Raw genomic sequence first — 23,250 nt, forward strand, 5'->3', positions numbered from 1 at the left:
CTGTCCGGGATCGAGTACCCCATATTTAGGAGCGGAACACCTGTCATTTGACACCAATCACAGCTCGAAATTGGTTGCTGTCCAGAGTCCGTTTGGGCTTGCGTGATCCTTCCCCTAGGTGCGCACAAGTTCCTCGCCATTTTGTCCAAGAAAGCTTGCTTGGTGCTACAGTTTTCTGCTTCAATTTTCGAAATTAGGTAATTATCTAATCTCACGATATTCTTAGGATATTTTCTTAATCTGAATATTTTGCTGCATATCTTGAGAAATCATTTTGCAAGATTGAGATACCCGAAAATTGCTTGATTTGGAAGATTGTATGTCAAAAATCGAATCCTGGATATCTTGAATATTTGATTGCAAAATTGATTGTTTGAATTGCATTACTTAGAAAATTGCATTAGAAGTTTTGAATATTTCATTGCTTGAGTTGGAAGATTGCACGTTATTTTTTTGGAAGAAATTCGGAATATATCTTGCAATATATCTTGTCTTTAATTTGGGAAGATTATATCGTAATGCAAATATTTTGAGATCTTGGTGATAATCTTGTGGTAACCCAAAAATCTTTTTGAATATACTCAAGGTACCAAAATATTTCAAAATGTGATCGATTAGGAATTTCCTAATCCGCAACCGCGTACATGGGAATAAGTCTATCTATCGGGCTTTAGATGGAATTATTTCCCTAGCGGGAATTTTGAATTTTTAGGGACGATCCGTCGGGCTTCGGACCGAAACTTAATTCGAAAGAAATAGCGGTAATTATCCTTTCCATTAAAAGATTTGCAACTTTAATTTAAATTCATTCATAAAAACTTAAAATCACAAAAAAAAAAATCAGAAAAATTCAATAAAAGAAACAAATCGTGCATGTCTCATGTTTAATTTTCATGTCACAAAATCTCAGAAAATAAAAAAAGGATGTAGCAAGATATGGTTTCTTAAAAACCACGTCTTATCACTTTTTTAGAAAGATAGGATTTTCTAGAAATCTTATCTCATGGATTACATTCAATAAACAAGATCTTGGGAATCCATTAGAATAGATATTAAAAGATGCAGACATAGGGTTAAGATATTTTCTTAAAAAATTTTGGAATTAATGCAAGTTAAATCCGAAAACTTTAAGATGATCTTGAACCAATTCACTCTCATTTTCCTTTAATTTTTTAATTTCGAAAATACATCAAAAATACAAATAAATAAATAAAAAGAAAACCCAAAAATTACACCTTTGAACCGCAAGTCATAATTCATCAAAATTGTCAAATCAAACTTTTTTTCATGAAATTGGTACCGTAAGGGCATTAATTGAAAAATTAATGTAACCAAGTCCCGAACTTAAGATCTTTGGTTTGCAGAAATAAAATAGTTTTCTCCCACTATTTTATTTAGGTTTCTAATCAACCTACCAAGAAATGATTAGTGGCGGCTCCGAAAATTTTTTTTGAAAGATAATCATTTGAACCATAAGTCACGATTTGGTAGAACTTGGGAGAGTTCGAGCTAAATTAATTAATCTAATTAATTTGGCAATCCATTAACCTAAAATTGGAACATCCGAATTTTAGGTCGCGACAGCTGGCCGACCGGTGTCCACTTCGGCGTCAACTAGCCAAAATTAGCCGAATAGACAGAATTGGTACTATTGTAAAATATTTGGGATTGAATCGGTAACAAAAAAGTTTAGCACTAAGTTAGCACAATTGCAATAAGTTAGGATTTTTTTGGTAATTTTCCCAACATAATTTACATGTTCGTACAATCAATAAAATGAAAGAAAAGACGGTCAAGATTCCACGTTGGTCCCACATTTAAATTGATTTGTGAACTAAGCCAACTACGTAGTCTTACCTCGATGGCAAGCTCTTGAGGGAAGAAGGAAAACCATCCTGGTGAGTGACAATGCCCAAATGCTCCTTTTACCTAGTTGGTGAAGCTGCGCCCCACAGCAGAGCTCTTATCATTATGCTCACGGTCAAATATCGACGACATTATTGTGCTGGAATTTTAAAAAGGTCGATTCACCTTTTTTTTCACGAAGAAGTTGTGCGGGCTTAGGGCCTGCATGATAACACTTCTACTTCTGGATTTCTCCGCCAGAAGTCAATCTGGCAGGGAAATCCGTTTGGTAAAAACCTTGCCGAAGTAGAAATCCGTTTGGTAAAAAAATTGACTTCCGGTAGGATTTTCAACTTCCGGTGGAATTTTTAACTTCCGGCAAGATTTTTTGCCAACTTTGAGAAGTAATTTTTTTTTACTTCTCCACCTTAGAATCACTTCTTCGATCACATTGACCTCCACCGACCGCCCATCGCCGGCCCGTCGCTGCCGGCCGCTGCCGCCGCGCCGCCCGCCGCCGGGCGCCGCTGCTCGCCGCTTGCCGCTGGCCGTCGCCGCCGGGCGCCGGCGCCGGTCGCCGCCGCTGCCGCTGGGGCGCTGGCGCCGGCGCCGCCCGCCGCCCGTCGCCGGCCGCCGGCCCGCCGCCCGCCGCCCGCCGGCCGCCGGCCGCCGGCCGCCGGCCGCCGGCCGCCCGCCGCCGGCCGCCTGCCGCCGCCGGCCGCCGGCCGCCCGCCGGTCGCCCGCCGCCGGTCGCCGGCCGCCCGCCGCCGGTCGCAGAAGATTTTGTTAATAATGTTCTAGAAGTAGAAATTTTCAACCATAATCAAACGAATTTTTCTTATCGGAAGTTGATCTGAAATAAAAGTAGAAAAATCAGCTTCTGTTTTGAAGGAGAAGTTGAGAAATCAACTTCGGGTCAGAAGTTGAGAAGTTGATCAGAAGTGTTACCATGCGCACCCTTAGCTGCTCTTTGTCATCCCAACCGACCAAGAATCAACCCCCATCGTCTTATTTCTTCGTCAATGGCAGTCAATTTTATCAAGTCTTAATATATAACTCAAAATATATATGATGACGAAATAATCGAATGAGCCAAGGATTCAAATGAAATGCTGCCTAAACTAACGAGAAACTATTACATATGTATAACATATAAATCATGAGGATCATATATTATTTTAAAAGGTGACACCATAGGAGTACATTGCCAATGTTTAAAATGAGCCTATTTTACCTGATCTTTAGACCAAAATATTTGATAACCACTATTTGATTGCGGTATAATGTTTTTAGAGAGTATTCTATGGAGGGTTTTTTTCCAATTTAATTTTTTTTTAAAAAATATTTACAAAAATTTTTTTTAAAAATAAATATTAACGGATTTGGGCCTCGCTCGGCAGCCCAACCGCCGAGCAAGCCCATCTCGTTTTTTTTATTATTTTTTTTATAAATTTCGTTTTTTAAGTGTTTTAATTATTTATATTTATAATATTTTCGTATTTTTTAACATGTTTATATTTATTTTATTTATATTTTTTTTTTGCGAAGCTTATCTTTATAACATAATTAGTAATAATTAATACAAAAAATTATTAAGATCTATAATTCATAAATAATGTTGTAATTATGTAATTAATTGAAAATATTCACATAAGGAAAATCCTCAATACCAAACGAAAAGAAACCTTAGCCGTAGTATAAAAAATAGAGCCCAAAATTTTTTTTTTCCGGGGCGTTGCCCCCGAACTCCCACGCCGATTTGTTCGCACCGCAAAAGAGATTTGTTCGCTTGCTCCGAGTTGGGCCTATCGGCCCAACTCTCCGCGTCACGAACCAAATCTCAATTTTTCTTCCATTTTTTAGGCCGCACAAAAATATGTCGGGCCGGGTACATAAAATTCAAGACAAATTTAACAATATATGAAATTAATTGAAAATATTCATAATATAAAATTGGTAAAATATTCATATAAATAATGTTGTAATTATGCAATTCGGTCGGCTAAAAAGATTGAAAGAGGAGGAAAGAGAGAAAGGAGGGTTCATTTAATATCGAGAAGTAACATTGAAGGAAAAAAAAATGCAAAATTGACAAGGAAAAATGGAGGAAATTTTGCAAAACCAAACCTTGTCAATTTTGCATTTTTTTTTTCCCTTTGATGTTACAAATCTTTTTTGCGGTGCGAATAAATTGGCGTGGGGGTTCGGGGGCAACGCCCCCGGAAAAAAAAATTTGGGCTCTATTTTTTATACTGCGGCTAGGGTTTCTTTTCGTTTGGTATTGAGGATTTTCCTTATGTGAATATTTTCAATTAATTACATAATTACAACATTATTTATGAATTATAGATCTTAATAATTTTTTGTATTAATTATTACTAATTATGTTATAAAGATAAGCTTCGCAAAAAAAAATATAAATAAAATAAATATAAACATGTTAAAAAATACGAAAATATTATAAATATAAATAATTAAAACACTTAAAAAATGAAATTTATATATAAAAAAAAAACGAGATGGGCTGCCGAGCAGCCAAGCTGGCCCACCAGGCCGGCCGCTCGGCGATCCAACCGCCGAGCAAGGCCCAAATCCGTTAATATTTATTTTTAAAAAATATTTTTGTAAATATTTTTTTAAAAAAAATTAAATTGGAAAAAAACCCTTCTATGGACCGATACATATATCAAACTGAATGTTTTTATTTTTATTTTTGTATATATTAAACTAAACTGAATTTAAACGGTGAGATTTCGTAGGACCGCCATTTTCAAGGATACATATCCGAACAAGGTTGGGCCCATACTTTGACTTCACAACTATGAATTCTCAATAAATTATGTCGGCCATTTCATATGGAGTTACGAGGTTCAGCATATTATAATGGTCACCTCGAGGAGATTGAACAATCCACTCCCTCGCACCCTCGGTCTCAGAGAGCTTCAACATCGTTCAAGAAACACCAAGAAGCCAAGCAATGAAAGAAGCAATCGTGCTGTATCCGTCACCGGCCATCGGCCACCTCATCTCCATGGTGGAGCTCGGCAAGCTCCTCCTCACCTGCCGCCCTTCCCTCTCCATCCACATCCTCATCACCAACCAAGCTTACGATGCCGGCTCCACAACTGCCTACGTCGCCTCCGTCTCCACCACCGTCCCCTCCATCTCCTTCCCCTACTTTGTTGCCACCGCCCTCCCCCCCGGACTTTTCCACCACCTCCCCACACCGCGAGACCCTCGCCCTCGAGCTCCTCCGCCTCAACAACCCCAACGTCCGCCGCGCCTTTACCTCTATCTCAGAAAACCATGTCATTCACGGCCTCATCATCGACTTCTTCTGCTTTGCTGCCGTTGCTGTGGCATGCGAGCTCAAGATCCCCTGCTACTACTTCTTCACTTCCGGCGCCGGCTACCTCAACTTCTTCCTTTATGTTCCAACTCTTCACGACAAGTTTTCCAAAAGCTTTAAAGACTTTGACGCCCCCGTAGATGTCCCTGGCTCACCGCCTATACCGCCCTCCGATGTTGCGAAGCCGATGCTGGATCGCTACGACGAGGCCTACAAGGGCTTCTTGGACTCGTCCCTGAAGATGCAGACTTCAGCCGGCATCATAGTCAACACCTTTGATAAGCTTGAGCCGAGAGCAATACGAGCCATCATGGACGGCAAGTGTGTGCCCAGTGGCCCCACTCCGCCACTTTACTGCATCGGGCCGCTGATCTCGAGCAGGGGAGGTGACGACGGCGGATCGCCGGAGTGTCTGAGGTGGCTGGACTCGCAGACGATAGGGAGCGTCGTGTTCCTGTGTTTCGGGAGCTTGGGCGTCTTCTCGGTGGAACAATTGAAGGAAATAGCGACGGGGCTGGAGAGGAGCGGTCAGCGGTTCTTGTGGGTGGTCCGTAACCCAACAGAGGACAGGAACCAAAAAGCCGTGACGTCCGCGATGCCCGACCAAGACTTGGGCTCGCTGCTTCCGGAGGGTTTCTTGGAACGTACCAAAGAGAGGGGGCTCGTGGTGAAGAAATGGGCCCCGCAGGTGGCGGTGCTGAGCCATCCCTCGGTGGGCGGGTTCGCGACTCACTGTGGGTGGAACTCGGTGCTTGAGGCAGTGTGTGCGGGCGTGCCCATGCTGGCATGGCCGCTCTACGTGGAGCAACGGCACAACAGGGTGCTGATGGTGCAGGAGATGAGGATCGCCCTGCCGGTGGACGTGGAGAAAATATTAGGTGCGACCAGAGTGCCAGCGCATCTCTGAGTCGCACCACTCAGAGATCGCCACTTGTCAAAGCGGGTCCCACGCGCACCAAAATTTCAAAACCCACGTACTCCTCCGTCTCCGTTATCTCCGTTAGTGCTCCCCCCTTCTCTCTCTCTCTCTCTCTCTCTCCCTCTCCCTCCGTCCCATCCCAAGAATTAAACTTATTATTTTCTCCTCTCTTCTTCTCTCTCCATTAAAGGCATCTGTATCTCCCCCCCCCCCTCTCTCTCTCTCTCTCTCTCTCTCGCTTTATTTCTAATTTCATCCCCCACCCCGAGCATCCGAAGGCAATCTCTCCCCTTCGCCTCCGCCTGCAGCACGTGGCCTCTGGCTCTGGCTCTGGCTCCGGCACGTCGCCTCCAAGAGCTCCTTGGGCGGCTTCGATTCCTTCAAGAGACCCCCCGTCGTAGCTGCTGGGTCCGAAACTCGTCCGCCTACGGCACGACGGCTCAGATCCGCTTCCGGCACGTTGAGACTTTTTTTCTCGTGGGTTTTTGGCTTCCAAAAGCTGGGTGCGCCTTCTCCTACAAAACCCTGGGCTGTTTTTACCGTCAGCTCCCACTAGAAAACCTCCCCCCTTTTTCCTGAACTGTGTTAAAAAAAATGGAATCTTGCACTCTATGAATGGAGAAAATATTAGGCGCTCCTCTTGGAGGGCCAAAAGTTGTCTTTGTTGGCAAAATAAAGAAAGAAGAGCATGAAATGCACATAAAAAGACTGTGATTTCATGATGCGAACAAATCGTTTTGGTTATTTTAATCTGATAAAAGCACGGCAGAAGATGCTTGAGAAAATAGAGAAGGCAGAGATGCAATGGAAGGCCGTGCGCACACGCTGCAGTAACAACTCCAACTTTATCACTGTTAAATGTCTAGCTTCAGTTGCGGATCGCAACAAGCTGAAGATATGATGGACATGCATGGTACTACTATGGAAACAACGGTAGTTCTATACGGGCACAAGAATCTGTACAAATCGTCATCCTGATATCTCAATTTTTGATACTGAAATTGCAAAGCTGTGTCCTTATCAAATTTTGGTATTGTATGGAAAGAATGAGTTATACTACCATAAATCGGAGATTGGTGCTTCAAATTTAGCTGCTACAATAGATTCATGCTATTAACTCATTCAGGAGGGTGATGAACAGCCCATTTCGGCACATATGCTTGTGACCTGAACAGAAAAATATGATTTTATTTCAATCTCTATCATGTTTCCCGTACAAGGAAGCTTTTTACGGCCTTTTTTTTTCCATGTTCAGCTTTTGGCTTATTGAGCTGGATCATAGCTTACCGGCAAAGATTCATAACTATTGATTATGCTCATCATCTTGAAAAGAAAAGGATTCTAAACTGAGTGAAGCATTCGACCAAAAAAAATAATAAAAATAAGTGAAGCAATCAAGTGTGCTATAAAGGTCGAAAAGAAAAGGATTCTAAAGAAAACAGCTAAACAATTGAATTCATATAGAAATACTGAGATTACAACTACATTTTTAAAGAATAACCACTTCTTTGTGTCTACTCTATCTGTAAAAATCATCCCGTGATCTAGGATGGTTCACTAAATTTGTTGGATGAATGTTGGTGCTGCTGTTGAAGATGAGCCATTCGAGCTCCTTTTGGCAGATGAGTAGCACCATTCTCTCATTCTCCAGCTTGGCTCTCTCCATTTCCCTTTCCTTCCGCCGGTGAACTTCACCCACTTCAGCCGCTACTTCTTATCCACTGATTCTTCTCCGGCGGACTCCTGTTGCCGTCTTGCATCACGTTAATCGCCTCGCCACTCAGTTCCAGCCCGAGCGCTGTAGAGATGAATCAAAAACAGATTCTATTTTCATTCACTCCTAAGCATCTTACTTCTCTCTCAGAAATGGATCATTCTTTATTTTGCCAATAAAAGACACAATTTTTGAACCACAGGCCAAATGTCCACATACAGGGTAATAAAAAAACAGAGATGTTCTCTCACAGCCCAACGGAAAAAAGTACATACCCAAGTCAGCGAAACCTCAAGAAACCTCCAAATGCGACACCAAGAGCCTGGAAATCCTCATTCATTCTAGAAAAAAATTTCCATTATTTTTTAACCCAGTTCAAGAAAAAGGAGGGAGGTTTTCTGGTGGGAGCTGACGGTAAAAACAGCTCAGGGTTTTGAAGGAGAAGGCGCACCCAGCTTTTGGAAGCCAAAAACCCCCGAGAAAAAATGTCTCAACTTGCCGGAAGCGGATCTGAGCCGTCGTCCCGTAGGTGGATGAGTTTCGGACCCAGCAGCTACGACGGGGGGTCTCTTGAAGGAACCGAAGCCGCCGAAGGAGCTCTTGGAGGCGACGTGCCGGAGCCAGAGCCAGAGGCGACGTGCTGCAGGCGGAGGCGAAGGGGAGAGATTGCCTTCGGACGCACGGGGTGGGGTGTGCAATTGGAAATAAAGCGAGAGAGAGAGAGAGAGAGGATACATATGCCTTTAATTAGTCACGGCCGGTTCGGTGGAACCGGCGGTTCCGGTTCCACGAAAAGGTGGAACCGGAACCGGCCGTGTATAATGGCGGTTCCGGGCTAGTTCCCGAGCCGGTTCCGGTTCCGCTTCGGAACCGGCGGTTCCGGTTCGGAACCGCCGGTTCATTCCGATTCTTTTTTAATAATAATTTTTAAAATAATAAATATAATAAATTATAAATTATAAAATACAATTAAATTGTACATTGTAATAAAATATGGGAAAAAAAGAAGAAGAAGGAATGGGCTTGAACTTAATGAATTATCATTAAGCGCCTACATATCTTCTTGGGGATAGAAGAATCAAAGCCCATGTAGTTCTTTTACCTTTGAGAACCCCAACTTACCTCATCGTCAATCGTCGCTAGGGGTGTGCAAACCGGACCGGACCGGCCTGGACCAACCCGGGACCGGCCCGGACCAGCCAGGTTGGTCCGGTCCTTGAGGTGGATGGTCCGGTCCCCGGTCCCAATAAATGGGACCGGTGATCGGGCGGTCCGGTCCCCGGTCCCAATAAATGGGACCGGTGACTGGGCGGTCCGGTCCTCGGGTTTCTTGCATTGGGATCGGACCGGCCCGACCCGGACCGGACCGCCAATAATATATAATTATTTATATATAAATATATACAATTGCAAAAAAAAATTGAAAACAAAATAGAATAATAAAAGTCCATTGCCCATTTTTTTCCCAACCTTGCACGGCCGCACTCTCTTTCTCAAGACTCTCTTTTTAGTCTTATTTTCCATCTTGTTTTTGGTCATCTTTTCTCCCTGCAGGCTTTTTTAAGTGCGGTTGGTGATGTTTTTATCATGTAATGGCTGGATTTGGTATTGAATTCGAACATTTTGGTCAAGTTTGTCGATCATAAAAGTCATAGCGAGTCGCTATGTTTTTACCATGGCATAATTTATTAAGTTGACTAGATTTTCAATAGTTAGTGGTCCTCTTGGACCGGGACCAAGACCGGACCGGGACCGGCCCGGACCGGGACCAGCGGTCCCGGTCCGGTCCTTGGTCCCAAAAATATGGGGACCGGGACTACGGTCTGGTCCCCGGTTCCATGCCGGGACCGGACCGGCCCGGACCGTGCACACTCCTAATCGTCGCTTCCCGTTGTAGTACCCGTGGCGGTGGTATCTCCAACATCATCGCTAAAAAATTCGTGTTCACGATCTAACTCTTGGTGTCGATATTTCGCCCTCGTCCAATCGCCGACACAAACTTGAGCTTCCACAGAGTCCGGGCTTAATCTTGAACGGCGAGAGTCCAAAATTAATCCTCCGTAACTAAATGCTTGTTCAACCGCAACCGTTGAAGAATGGGTTGCTAATATTTGACGAGCGATGAGGGCGAGAACTGGATACTCGATTTGGTGACTCTTCCACCACCGCAGGATTTCGAAATCTGTACTATGTTCTGCATCACGAAACTCAAATTGAGTGGTTAAATATTTTTCTAATTCAAAAATACTACCTGTTGCCCCTTTTTTTTTTTTTTGCCTACTCTTAAGCATATTATACCCTCTACTAAGTGAACTACCACCTTCGCTACGTGAGGCAGTAGATTGTAAAGATCCGGAATCACTTAAACCATATCTACTACAAAATTCTCCATATAATGCTACTATAGATTCTTTAACATGTCATAATATATTTGAAATATCTATTGAATCATCCAAATGTAAACAATCATGATAATACACATTCAAATAATCTTGTAAACCGTCTAATTTAATACGTGGATCAAAAACAATACCAACTAAATAGACAAGAGGAATTTGCAAATAATAATGCAACCATTTTTCTCGCATTACTAAAATAGTTTGACCTAATTCGGTATCATTTTCATATTCACTAAAAACACTACTAATATTAACACACTCTATTAAAAATAAATACGTTGTAGGATAATAAATACCAGATAAAGTCTTAGTAGCATCATTAAAAATTTTCAAAATATCTAAAATTTTCTTGCAAACGTCCAAATGTTGAGGAAGTAAAGTAATTTCGGGAATATTTTGTGAAATAAACATACATAATAAATCTTTAAATTCAAAAGTTTGCCGAAGCAACTCGTACGTAGAATTCCAACGAGTCGGAATATTTTTTTGAAATCTTCTTACCCCCCATGATTTCATACATTGGGGACGACTCCATAAAAATTTAATTGCACTTTTTATTGGGGCGAGAGAAGTGTCAAGAGTTCGTAAACCATTTTGTACACATAAATTTAAAACATGACAGGCACATCTAATGTGAAAAAATTGTCCGCCAAAAGTGGGTTTGCAAATATTTTCTAATTCGGGAATAGAAGCGGTATTTGCGGCGGCATTATCAAAACCAATTGAAAATACTTTATTTATTAAATTATATTCTTCTAAAACTTACCTAATTATTCTATAAATATTATGAGCCGAATGGCTTTCATCAAAAACTCGGAATGCAATAAGTCTTTTTTGAATCATCCAATTGTCATCTATCCAATGACACGTGACACCCATATAAGAATGAATTTGCCAAGGATCACTCCAAATATCGCTACCTATATGCACACGTCCATTGAATTCCCCAAAAAAATTTGCTAAAGATTTTTTTCCTTTTTTATAAAGATGAAAAACTTCGCGTTTAAGAGTATTTTTTGGAATAGTTGGCGCTATGGAACCAACGAAGTATTTATCAAATGTTTCATATTAAAATTTTCACCAGTATTAAACGGAGCATGATCAAGGGCAACATATTCACCTAATGTTTGTTTATAAAGTGCTTCGGTGAAACGAAATAAAGGATGAGGCTTAGAAGTGGCGTACCCGGAAATTTGTTGTTGCGTATTGTCGATCCCCGCTTGCGTTGGATGTTTTTTCGTCAAATGCCGACGGAATGTTCCGTAGCCGTCTCCTTTCGTGAATTTATATGTTTGCGAGCAATATTTACATTTTACATTATACTTATCTTCGACTTCATCACGTACCTTGTCGAAGTGTAGCCACAAGTCCGATGTATTATCTCGGTCCTTCCGTTCCGGCTCATTTGCCGTTGCCGTTGCCGTTGACGTTTCTTCGACACCGGTGGGAGGATGAAGACTTTCTTGTGTTGGGATGTGCTCGACGTTCGGAATCGAGACATAGTTGATATTATCGTCGTCGTCTTCCCAACTTGCATACTCACGAGAATCATATTCGGGAATGGGATACTCGGAATCTCCCATAGCCATCTTGCCCTTGTCGGCATTTACGCTTCCACTTGCCATTTTTGAGAGAATTGATCGGAAATCCGATTGAGAGAATTGAGTCGGGATTGAGAGAATTGGGAGAATTTGAGCGATTTGAGAGAATTTCGGAGAGAATTCGAGAGATTGTTCGGAGAATTTGTGACAAAAATGAAAGGGGAAGCATATGCATTTATAGACAAGAATCATTTTTAATTCTTTTTTTTTTATTTATTAAACAAACGGCCAATTTGGCCGTTGCACGTTGGCAACGGCCCAAAGGAGAAGGAGGGGGGGAGGGAGGGGAGGGGCCCGGGGGCGCAGAGCCCAACGGCTCTCGCCCCCGGCCCATTTTTTTTTTTTTTTTTTGTTTGGGACGGTTTCGAACCGGCCCGGAACCGCCGGTTCCGGGCCGGTTCCCACGTTTCCGGAACTGTGGGCCCGGTCAACGGGCCGGTTCCGGGCCCACGGGCCCAAATGGCCCCCTCTACCTTTAATGGAGAGAGAAGAAGAGAGAGGAGAAAATATTAGGTTTAATTCTTGGGATGGGACGGAGTTGGCGTTAACGGGAGTAAACGGAGACGGCAAGAGTTTGGTCATTTCAAAATTTTCTGTGGTGGGGCCCGGACTGCCAGGTGGCAGTCGCTGAATGGTGCGACTCAGAGATGCGCTGGCACTCTGGTCGCACCTAATATTTTCTCGGTGGACGAGTCAAAGGACGGGTCGGTGAGTTCGGTGGAGGTGGAGAAGCGTGTCAGAGAGTTGATGGAGAGCGAGGAGGGCAAGATGGTGAGAGAGCGAGCGGTCGCCATGAAGGAGGAAGCTGAGGCTGCTCTGAGCCCCGGCGGGTCGTCTCTGTCGGCGTTGACCGGGCTTATTGAGTCGTGGAAGCGCGAGTGAAACGCGATGGATTTTGTAGGTCGTCACGGTGGTTCGTCCGTTGAAGAATCTTTCTTGTCGTCCATTTCCGAACAAAGTGGCATGTGCCTTTAATGTTTTTGTTTGTCCCAAAACGTAAAGAGGAGGATGAGCATGGTTGAATTTTATCTGGTAGTCTGTGCTTTGATTGTCTCAATGCAAACTAAACCCTTTATTTTCTCGGTGAAATAAAATCTCTCTTGCATTGTGTTCGCAAAATCTCTAGCCATGATGCCGGCCTCCTTGAGGAAGAACGAGAAGAAAAAAAAAATCTATTAAAAATTATCCACGTTAGTGTCGGTGTTTATGTCGGTGTCGGCTAAAGTTATCTGGATGAACTGAATCGATACAAATGTAAGAAAGTTTATGACTCAATTGACAAAAAAAGATTTATGACTAAATTGGTATAATTACAATAGGTTTAATAATTTTTGATAATTTTCGCTTTTTTGCCCCCTTATGCAACCTTACTTGTGCCCGTCTAGCCAACTGGATCAGGTCGGCAATTACTAGTGAAAGTGACTTATTAGAACTAATTTAGTAAGAAATAGCGTAAGCGAGTTAGGTGTTTAAACACATCTTTCTTATATGATTAGTCGTTTGAGAGTTCCATCGAATTGCCTGGCAAAACAATGTTACAATCAAAATTTCAATATCTTACAATATTTTTCTAGTGTTTCATTCGAAATTGCAGTAATCAAATGTTTGAAGATCCAATATTCATCATTTGCCATTATTTATGTTAGAAAGTTCAATGTAACAACTTAAACTTATAGAGGGAGAGAGACCTTGTGTATATAAAGAGCATTTGAAGCTCTAAAATATTTCTATAGCTCCTCATGTGCAAGCCGCGTCGGGAATGGCACGTGAATGTTATATGGAATTTGATGAATGCAACGGACACATGCATGAAATTAACTAGGGAAGAACTTGGCTCTCATACCATATTAAAAAGTGCAACAAAAAAACTTAAACTGATAAGTAAATGGAGATTATATGTATATAAAGAGCAATTTTATACGGGGATAATTACAAAAAGGCCTTTACTAGCATAACTGCCTTTGAGTGATCGGATAATTACAAAAAGGACTTTGCTAGCATAACAGTCTTTGGGTGGCTATGAGAATTGTAGGTCACAAATTCTTAGAAAAAGAGGACCACACAACATTTTTAATTAATTATTACTTATTTTTTATGGTAAAAAATTGACTGTTAGAATAACAATTAATAATCACTCAAAAACTATTACATAATCAATTTTCTTACGAAAATCACGAGGTTTGCAACTAGGGAGCTGCTACCCCGACAGTCTTATTGTACTGTCGATTACGATTTTTCAATCAATGAGTGCTTTATGCAAATCACGCAGTAATGGTATGTGCATCTACGGTTATGATTGTATCGTCCCCGACATTACTTTTAATGAAGCATTTCCCTTGCAATTAATATGAAATCATTTCCACTTATAAAATTTATTACTTAGATCTTGAGGTTTCTACTTTCCTATCAACTTGCGCTCTCACAACCCCATTTATTTATAAGAATTTTCATTTTTCCTCCCTAAATTACCCTCAATGGAAAACCATAAACTATAAAACACATATTTCTCTTTCCTCCACCATCTCTCTCCTACCCATCGTCAGCCGACTACAGCCTCGTCGCCCTGCCCTTTGCTGTCCTCGACGGGCTGACCTTGGACTCGAAGCTGCTTATGGTCACTGCCTCAATGTTGTCCCCGTCAAGGTTTGGGCAACTCAATCTAGACCGGATTGGGGCATGGTCTCTAGAAGACACAATGAGAGACTTATAAGCTCGGTGGCCCAACTTGCTGAGCTTGTGTGAGCCCCCGAGGACTAAGCGTGAGCCGTGAGGCTAGCACAAGCTCAACATGGTCGAGCTCATGGCTCGTGCTCAAATCTCAAACGAAGTAAAGTGAAAAAGCGAGAAAAGAAAATTGAGACACGAGGTTTTATCATGATTCATTCTTAAATTATGACTACGCTAACAGAGGATTTTATTATAATTAACATCCTGCACTTCTCGTTACATCACTTAATTACTATAGAAAAAAAGTGTGTGTGTGTAGCAATATGCCAATAGCTATTCATAGACTATTGGATCCACGTGTTTTTCTGTCAATGGAAAGTATGAACCACACCTTAACACCATGACCATGAATCATGAGATCCTTGAGAGAGAGGAGAGAGGATGGGGCTATCGAGGTGTGGGGCTTGAAGGAGAGGAGCACCAGAGACGCGGTAATAAATTCTAGACGAGAGAGAGGGAGGGCAAAGAGATGTGCGGGGGAAATGTTTGTTCTGAATTTGGAGGAGATGCAAATTAAAGTTTCTTTAAAGTGATGATGATATTTTATATGTCAATTCCAGGACCATTTTTTACAACTATCCCTTATGTAAGAGATATGGGGGCAAATGGTGTGATTCTTTTTCTCATTTTTTTAAAATCAAAATCTCATGGCACACCTAATCGTAACAATATTTTCTTGTTCGCACGATTCGAAATCATCGTAGTATGTAATTGTTGGCACGTAATCTAACGCATAAGCCTTCCATAGTATTTTGACATTTGAATAATATCTTAAGTTTTGATAGGAAAGAGAAAAAGTAGTTTTGCTTTCGATTAATGGCACGCAAAAAGGCCCTAAAAATCGCATTATTATCATCACTAACGTATTAATCACTCATACTTCATAGTACTATGATTGATTTTTTCTGTCACATTTTCTATGAACAATTTTCTATGATTTTCTTTTTTTACCCGACGTGTGTCAATTGATATAAATGTTTCCAAGGAGATGCTAATTAATTCAAAGTTTTATTGAAAATAGTGATGCATATGCAATATTCCAGATTAAATTCTGCATGTACATTGCACGCATATCAAAATTTCTCCATTGCAAACTAAGACTAAAAAGAAACAAACCAATCTCACCAAAACCCTCTGTCTCAGAGAGCTTCAACGTCGTTCCAGCAACGCCAACAAGCCCGAGCAATGAAGGAAGCAATCGTGCTGTACCCTTCACCGGCCATCAGCCACCTCATCTCCATGGTGGAGCTCGGCAAGCTCCTCCTCACCCACCGCCTTTCCCTCTCCATCCACATCCTCATCACCAACCAAGCTTACGACGCCGGCCCCACTGACACCTACATTGCCTCCGTCTCCGACACCATCCCCTCCATTGCCTTCCACTACTTCCCTGCCACAACCCTACCCGCAGACTTCTCCAGCCTCTCCCCCCACTATGAGACCCTCGCCATCGAGCTCTTCCGCATCAACAACCCCAACATCCGCTGCGCCCTCTCCTCTATCTCCGAAAACCATGTCGTCCACGGCCTTGTCATTGACTTCTTCTCCGTCGCTGCCGTCGCCGTCACACATGGGCTTAACATCCCCTGCTACTACTTCTTCACTTCCAGTGCCGGCTTCCTCAACTTCTTCCTTTACGTCCCAACCCTTCACCACAAGTCTGTGAAAAGCTTTAAAGACCTTGACGCCCCCATAGATGTCCCCGGGTCACCCCCTATACCGCCTTGCGATGTTGTGAAGACAATGCAGGATCGCTATGACGAGGCCTACAAGGGCTTCTTAGATTCGTCCCTGAAGATGTAAACTTCGGCCGGGATCATAGTCAACACCTTCGAGAGAAGCTCGAGCCGAGAGCTATAAGAGCTATCATGGACGGCGAGTGTGTGCCCAGTGGGACTATGCCGCCGCTTTACTGCGTTGGTCCGCTGATCTCTAGCAAGGGAGGCGGCGACAGCAGATCACCAGAGCCTCTGACGTGGCTGGGCTCGCAGCCGAGAGGGAGCGTCGTGTTCCTATGTTTTGGGAGCTAGGGCGTGTTCTCAGCGGAACAGCTGAAGGAAATAGCGACGGGTCTGGAGAGGAGCGGTCAACAGTTCTTGTGGGTGGTCCGTCACCCGACCAAGGACAAGAACCAAAAGGCGGCAACGTCGGCGATGCCTGACCCGGACTTAGGGTCCTTGCTTCCGGAGGGTTTTTTTGGAACGTACCAAAGGGAGAGGGCTCGTGGTCAAGAAATGGCCCCGCAGGTAGAGGTGCTGAGCCACCCTTCGTTGGGTGGGTTCACGACTCACTGCGGGTGGAACTCGGTGCTTGAGGTGGTGTGCGCTGGCGTGCCGATGCTGGTGTGGCCGTTCTACGCGGAGCAGCGGCACAACAGGGTGCTGCTGGTGCAGGAGATGAGAATCGCCCTGCCAGTGGACGAGTCCGAGGACGGGGTCGGTGAGTTCGGAGGAGGTGGACAAGCGAGTCAGAGAGTTAATGGAGAGTGAGGAGGGCAAGATGGTGAGAGAGCGAGCGGATGCCATGAAGGAAGAAGCTAAGGCTGCTCTGAGCCCCGGCGGGTCATCTCAGTCGGCGTTGGCCGGACTCATTGAGTCATGGAAGCGCGAGTGAAACGCGTTGGACTTTGTAGGTCGTCTCGTCGCCCGTCACCGTTATGAAGAAAGTGGCATGCGCTTTTTTATGTTTTAGTTTCCGGTTAATTTGGGTCGATTGTATTCCCCTCGGGTCTATTAATTTTGAGACAAAACAAAACATCAAAGTGATGAACAATTACACGTGGCAGAATAGACCTTGTATTATTTGCGAAAGTCGAGAGCCCGATTCCGTCTTTTTGGAGTTGGAGAATCCAACAAAAGCGAATTCGAACCTTTCTAACAATAGGGAAATCAAAGAGCCCACGAGCTTAATTGAATCCTCGATATGCTAGATTGAATATATTACACATTGCTAAGTAAACTCAAGTTCGAGGCATTAAAGCTTTGGTCGAACAGAGTTTAAACTTAAAGATTTTTCGTTGCAATTATCCTTTATGTAAAAGATATGGGGAAATTTGGTATGCCTTTTTTTTTGTTTGTTAAATCAAAGTCTTGCGGGTCATCACAAATTAAATATTTTTTTACCCGCTGAAATTTTCACAACATGTGAATGTTAGCACGTGAAGTAACATATATTTTACTATTCTGAAATTGGCTAAAATTTTGAATTATGACAGCGAAGGGAAAAATATCGCATGCTTTCGGTTATCAACAGATAAATAGGCTTGAAATTACTCATTGCTTGCGATCGTTTCGCCTTCACCAAGAGGCGCGTGCTTTACCAAACAAGTCTGTGGCATTACCAAACTAATTGATTGTACGATGAAAGCACGGCGACGAATGAAAAATGCGAATACAAAATATAGATGATGCGGCAGGTACTAAAAGGGATTTAATAATGAGGGAGGTTTAAGGCTTCGATTGTTTAGCAAAATATCAATAATTTGAAAAAGTTTTTTTTTTTAAATCATCGCTTGTATCGAGTGAAATAATTCGTCAATGAGAAATATTTGTAATATCGATAGCAATTTTTATCTAAATGACTTTGTAAATAATAAAATATTTTTCGGTTATTGACCTTCGTAAGTGATACAAATGGTCATTTTTAAGAAATATTTTCAAAATCATTCATTTTTTGTGAAACAAACGGCTACAGTTCTACTCGACCCATTTTCAATTGTCTAAATCACCATTTGAAATTTCAACCTTGGCTGGAGTAGGTGGAATGTTTACGTGATCTCCATAAAGTTCGAGGAAAATTTCAAATAAGGGCTCGAAATACTCTCTTTTTTTCAAATAAGGACATAAAGTGAACATTATTTTAAAAAAAGGGGCCTAAAGCATCCTCTTTGTTTCAAAGAAGGGCAGGATATTTTCATAATTTCTTTTTTTATTTTTTATTTTTTCTATTTTTCCTTTGTTTTTCTCTTTTTTCATGGTCCTACCACTCGCCACCGCTGAAGACGTTGAATTCCTCTTTGCACCGTCAACAGCCTCTCCGCGGCACTTCCGTAGCTCCTCCTCCTCCACCAACGACAGAGACGAGAACTTGACCATGTCAACCCCATCTCGAGACACCTTAACCTTGCTCTTCTCCTTCTCAACCGCTCCAGCTCCCCAACCCCATCCTCCCATTTCTTCACCTTCACCACACAATCGCCCTTCGTCTTCTTGCCCCGCTTCCCCATTTCTTGATTCCCCTTGCCTTGCTTGGCCGTGGCCGAGCAAGGCAAGAACCTGAAAGACTCAAAGTGTACAGATTTATTCAAGGCCTTAGCTTGCAAGAGGGTGTCTTTAGTAGGTGCAGAGCTCAAATTGGTGGGCTTCTGGGAAACTACAATTCTGGGCATGTCGAAGGGCCTAGAGGGAATGGTGGGATTTGGGTCTTTGACTATGGCTATAGTGGTGGCGATAAGGGCTTGTTTTGTGTGCTTCTTGAGGGTGGGTTGAGTCCGTTTCTGGAGCTCTGCGGCTGCTAAATCGCGCCAGTGTTTGGTGATCTGCCATGGAGGTGTTGGTGGGTTAGAGAGAGAGGAGAGAGATGTGTTGTTAAGTTGGTATTGGAAGGGAAAAAGGAAACGAAAAAAAAGGAAAAAAATAAAAAAAAATTACGAAAATATCATTGGTCAGACCCTTCTTTGAAACAAGGTCCACTTCAGACCCTTATTTGAGAAAACGAAAGCGCTACGGACCCTTATTTGGAATTTTTCCTAAAGTTCGAACAATTACTTGAAAGAAAATATGGCGTCGAACTTCTACCTCTAGTGCCTGCGTTTAAACCGAGTTGTCAAATAAGCCAACTAGGTAGTGTTATCACCCATAATTTTCTTATTATGATCGGCTTAATTCTCTAAAAAATTCCCAACTTTAGGTTCATCCCAAATCTGTCTCGAAGTTTTTTTATCTTAGAAAAAATCCCAAACTTTATATCCAATTTCAGATTTATCCCGAACTTTTTTTTGCCTAAGAAAAATTTTCAATTTTAAATTCAGTCCCAAATCTGGCTCGAATTTTATTTTGTCTAAAAAATCACCAACATTCAATTTACTCTCAAATCTATACTCGTGATTCGGTCCCAACTTGACATGCCATTCTCACGTCGATAACAAATCCGCATTAGCAAAGTAATGGGTCGACTCTTTGTCACCCAAATCAATCAAGAATCAACCCCACCGTCCGTCCAAAGAAAGGAGAGCGTATGATCGAAAACCGTCAATGCTTTTAAAAAGTCCTTTTCTAAAGTCGTGTACGAGTCCCGTTAGGTTAAACAATCATTACAATTTTATCAAGCCATTTTAAAAGAATAAGGTAAGAGATCCTAATATCCTTAATATAGTGCTCAAAACATGATGAATAAATAATCGAATACACTTCGACAAAAAAATAATAATAATTGAATTTATGAAGCTTTCGGATGAAATGCTAGCTTAACCTAACGAGAAGCTAGTGCATCTATAGTCTATAAAATCACGTGGATCACGTATTGTTTTAATAATTAAATATAGAAAATGCTTATGTGACTGTCTTTACTATGAGAATAATAGTTTGTTTTGGAGTCATAAAAAATAAAAAAATAAAAAATTATTGCGATGTCCATTCTTTCAAGAATTTGTGAGTTATGCTTTCACAATAGCACAAAAACTGTTATGCTAGTACAATCTTTGTATAGGAAACTGCTAGTAGACGTGGCCGGTTCGTCAGAACGGCCAATTCCGGTTTAGGAACCGGCCCTTGAAGGGGCCGATCGCCGGTGACGGATACAAGACGATCGCTTCTTTCATTGCTTGGGCTTATTGGGTTTTCCCCGAACGGCATTGAAGTTCTCTAAGACCGAGGGTGTGAGGTGAGGGAGAGTAGATTGGTTTGCTCAATCTTCTCGAGGTGATCATCAAAAAATCGTACCTCGTAATCCCAATGCTGTCGGATGCATGATGAAATGGCTAACATAATTTACACAGAATTTATTTTTGTGAGGTCAAAAGTAAGGGCCCAACATTGTTCGGATCTGAACCCTTGGAAACAGTGGTCCAACGGAATCTCACTATTTAAAATCAGTTTGATAAATGTATTTGGTATCGAATATCGGTTTGCAAAATATTTGGGTTATAGATCATGTAGACTAGCCTCATTTCAAACATTGACAATGTATGCATGAAGAAAGACTCTCTATATAAATATATATAACCAGCCCTCACCGGCCAGGGCCTACGGCTTGTGGCCAGCGACTCGAGGTGGTTCACTATACTCGAGCGAGTACCCCTGAATTCTGTGTGAAGTCTTCCAAGGTGAAAGCAGCGATGCAGATCCGGTGGTGTTCTGGAATGCGGTTCAAGATGGCCTTCGAAACAGAGGAGTCTTCACGGATTTGAGGAAGATTTGGGATTTGAAACTGGAAAAACCCAAAAGATTTTCTTCGTTTTCTTCTTGGTTGGACTTTCAGAGAGAGAGAGAGAGAGAGAGAGAGTGAGCAGATCGTGGGATGGGAGAGAGAAAATAGCGCGCACATGACAAATTTTTCTCCTGGGGAAGACGCAAAGACAGAAGAAGGGGGAAACGAAGTAACGGCGTTTACGGAGACGGAAGGTTTTCCAGATTTTGAAAATTTTCTGACCGCGGGCTTCGGTTGCCACGTGGCCTCTTTGAGTTCTCGTGGAGAGACCCTGGACTGGAGCACCATTCCATCTCTGCTACAGGGAAACCTAATATTCTATCGTTTCCAAGGGTTCAGATCCGAACAATATTGGGCCCTTACTTTTTTGACCCCACAAAGATAAATTTTCCATAAATTATGTCGGTCATTTCATCCTGCATCCGACAGCATTGGAATTACGAGGTACGATTTTTTAGTGATCACCTCGAGAAGATTGAGCGGACCAATCTACTCTCCCTCACCTCACACCCTCGGTCTCAGAGAACTTCAACGCCGTTCAAGGAAACCCAACAAGCCCAAGCAATGAAAGAAGCAGTCGTGCTGTATCCGTCACCGGCGATCGGCCACCTCATCTCCATGGTTGAGCTCGGCAAGCTCCTCCTCGCCCAGCGCCCTTCCCTCTCCATCCACATCCTCATCACTAACCAAGCTTACGACGCCGGCTCCACCACCGCCTACATCGCCTCCGTCTCCGCCACCGTCCCCTCCATCGTCTTCCACTTCTTCCCTGCCACCACCCTCCCCCCAGACTTCTCCACCGCCTCCCCCCACCACGAAACCCTCGCCTTCGAGCTCCTCCGCCTCAACAACCCCAACGTCCACCGAACCCTCACCTCTATCTCAGAAAACCACGTCGTTCACGGCCTCGTCATCGACTTCTTCTGCGCCCCCGCCCTCGCCGTCGCGCATGAGCTCCACATCCCCTGCTACTATTTCTTCACTTCCGGCGCCTGTTTCCTCAACTTCTTCCTTTACGTTCCAACTCTTCACGACAAGTTCGCCAAAAGCGTTAAAGATTTTGACGACCCCATAGATGTCCCTGGCACACCGCCGATACCACCCTCCTATGTTGCGAAGCCCTTGCAGGATCGCTACGACGAGGCCTACAAGGGCTTCTTGGATTCGTCCCTGAAGATGCAGACTTCAGCCGGGATCATAGTCAATACCTTTGAGAAGCTCGAGCCGAGAGCGATACGAGCCATAGTGGACGGCGAGTGTGTTCCCGGCGGGCCCACTCCGCCGCTTTACTGCATCGGGCCACTGATCTCTAGCAAGGGAGACGACGATGGCGGATCGCAGGAGTGTCTGACGTGGCTGGACTCGCAGCCAAGAGGAAGCGTCGTGTTCCTGTGTTTCGGGAGCTTGGGCGTGTTCTCGGTGGAACAGCTGAAGGAAATAGCGATGGGGCTGGAGAGGAGCGGTCGACGGTTCTTGTGGGTGGTCCGTAGCCCGACGAAGGGCAAGAACCAAGAGGCCGCCACGTCGACGACGCCGGACCTGGACTTGGGCTCCCTGCTTCCGGAGGGCTTTCTGGAACGTACCAAAGAGAGGGGGCTCGTAGTCAAGAAATGGGCCCCGCAGGTGGCGGTGCTGAGCCACCCCTCGGTGGGCGGGTTCGTAACTCACTGCGGGTGGAACTCGGTGCTTGAGGCGGTGTGCGCGGGCGTGCCGATGCTGGCGTGGCCGCTCTACGCGGAGCAGGGGCACAACAGGGTGCTGCTGGTGCATGAGACGAAAATCGCCCTGCCGGTGGACGAGTCAGAGGACGGGTTGGTGAGTTCGGAGGAGGTGGAGAAGCGAGTCAGAGAGTTGATGGAGAGCGAGGAGGGCAAGATGGTGAGAGAGCGAGCGCTTGCCATGAAGGAAGAAGCCAAGGCTGCTCTGAGTCCTGGCGGTTCGTCTTGGTTGGCATTGGCCAGACTCACTGAGTCGTGGAAGCGCCAGTGAAATGCCCTGGATTTTTGTAGGTCGTCCCCGTCTTTCGTCTGTTGTTGAATCTTTCTTACCGTCGGCTGGGTAACGCGATTTTTCTGCCGATGGGCCCCAACACCCTTTTAATCCTGGCTAATCACGACACGGGTGGGCCCACCTGTCCACCCAAGAGATCTCGGTCTACGTTGACTCCCATATCGAAGTAAAACGACACGTCGTTGTTAGATAGCGGCCAGCGGAATGGAACACGGAGCAATTAGGCCCACTGGGCCGGATATGGGTGCCCGTGGGTCGGT

The 23,250-nt window shown here is 43.6% G+C and overlaps 1 protein-coding gene and 2 pseudogenes across 1 annotated transcript; all 3 read left to right on the top strand.

Moving 5' to 3' along the window:
* The first annotated feature begins 4,773 nt into the window (after nt 1–4,773).
* LOC115732262 lies at nt 4,774–12,862 on the top strand (annotated as a pseudogene).
* Nucleotides 12,863–15,647: 2,785 nt separating this feature from the next.
* Nucleotides 15,648–17,198, top strand: LOC115742697 (annotated as a pseudogene).
* A 4,277-nt stretch (nt 17,199–21,475) lies between these two features.
* On the top strand, nt 21,476–23,037 carry LOC115742762 (UDP-glycosyltransferase 88B1-like). The gene has a single exon (XM_030677245.2). It carries the CDS (start codon nt 21,545–21,547, stop codon nt 22,967–22,969), a length of 1,425 nt encoding a protein of 474 aa, XP_030533105.1. The 5' UTR covers nt 21,476–21,544; the 3' UTR covers nt 22,970–23,037.
* Nucleotides 23,038–23,250: the final 213 nt, after the last annotated feature.

The sequence above is a fragment of the Rhodamnia argentea genome, chromosome 10 (genome assembly GCF_020921035.1).
Source record: "Rhodamnia argentea isolate NSW1041297 chromosome 10, ASM2092103v1, whole genome shotgun sequence".
Classification (NCBI taxonomy): Eukaryota; Viridiplantae; Streptophyta; class Magnoliopsida; order Myrtales; family Myrtaceae; genus Rhodamnia; species Rhodamnia argentea.

Excerpts from the sequence above, each read along its gene's own strand:
- LOC115742762 (XM_030677245.2), top strand. The coding sequence starts at position 21,545 with ATGAAAGAAGCAGTCGTGCTGTATCCGTCACCGGCGATCGGCCACCTC.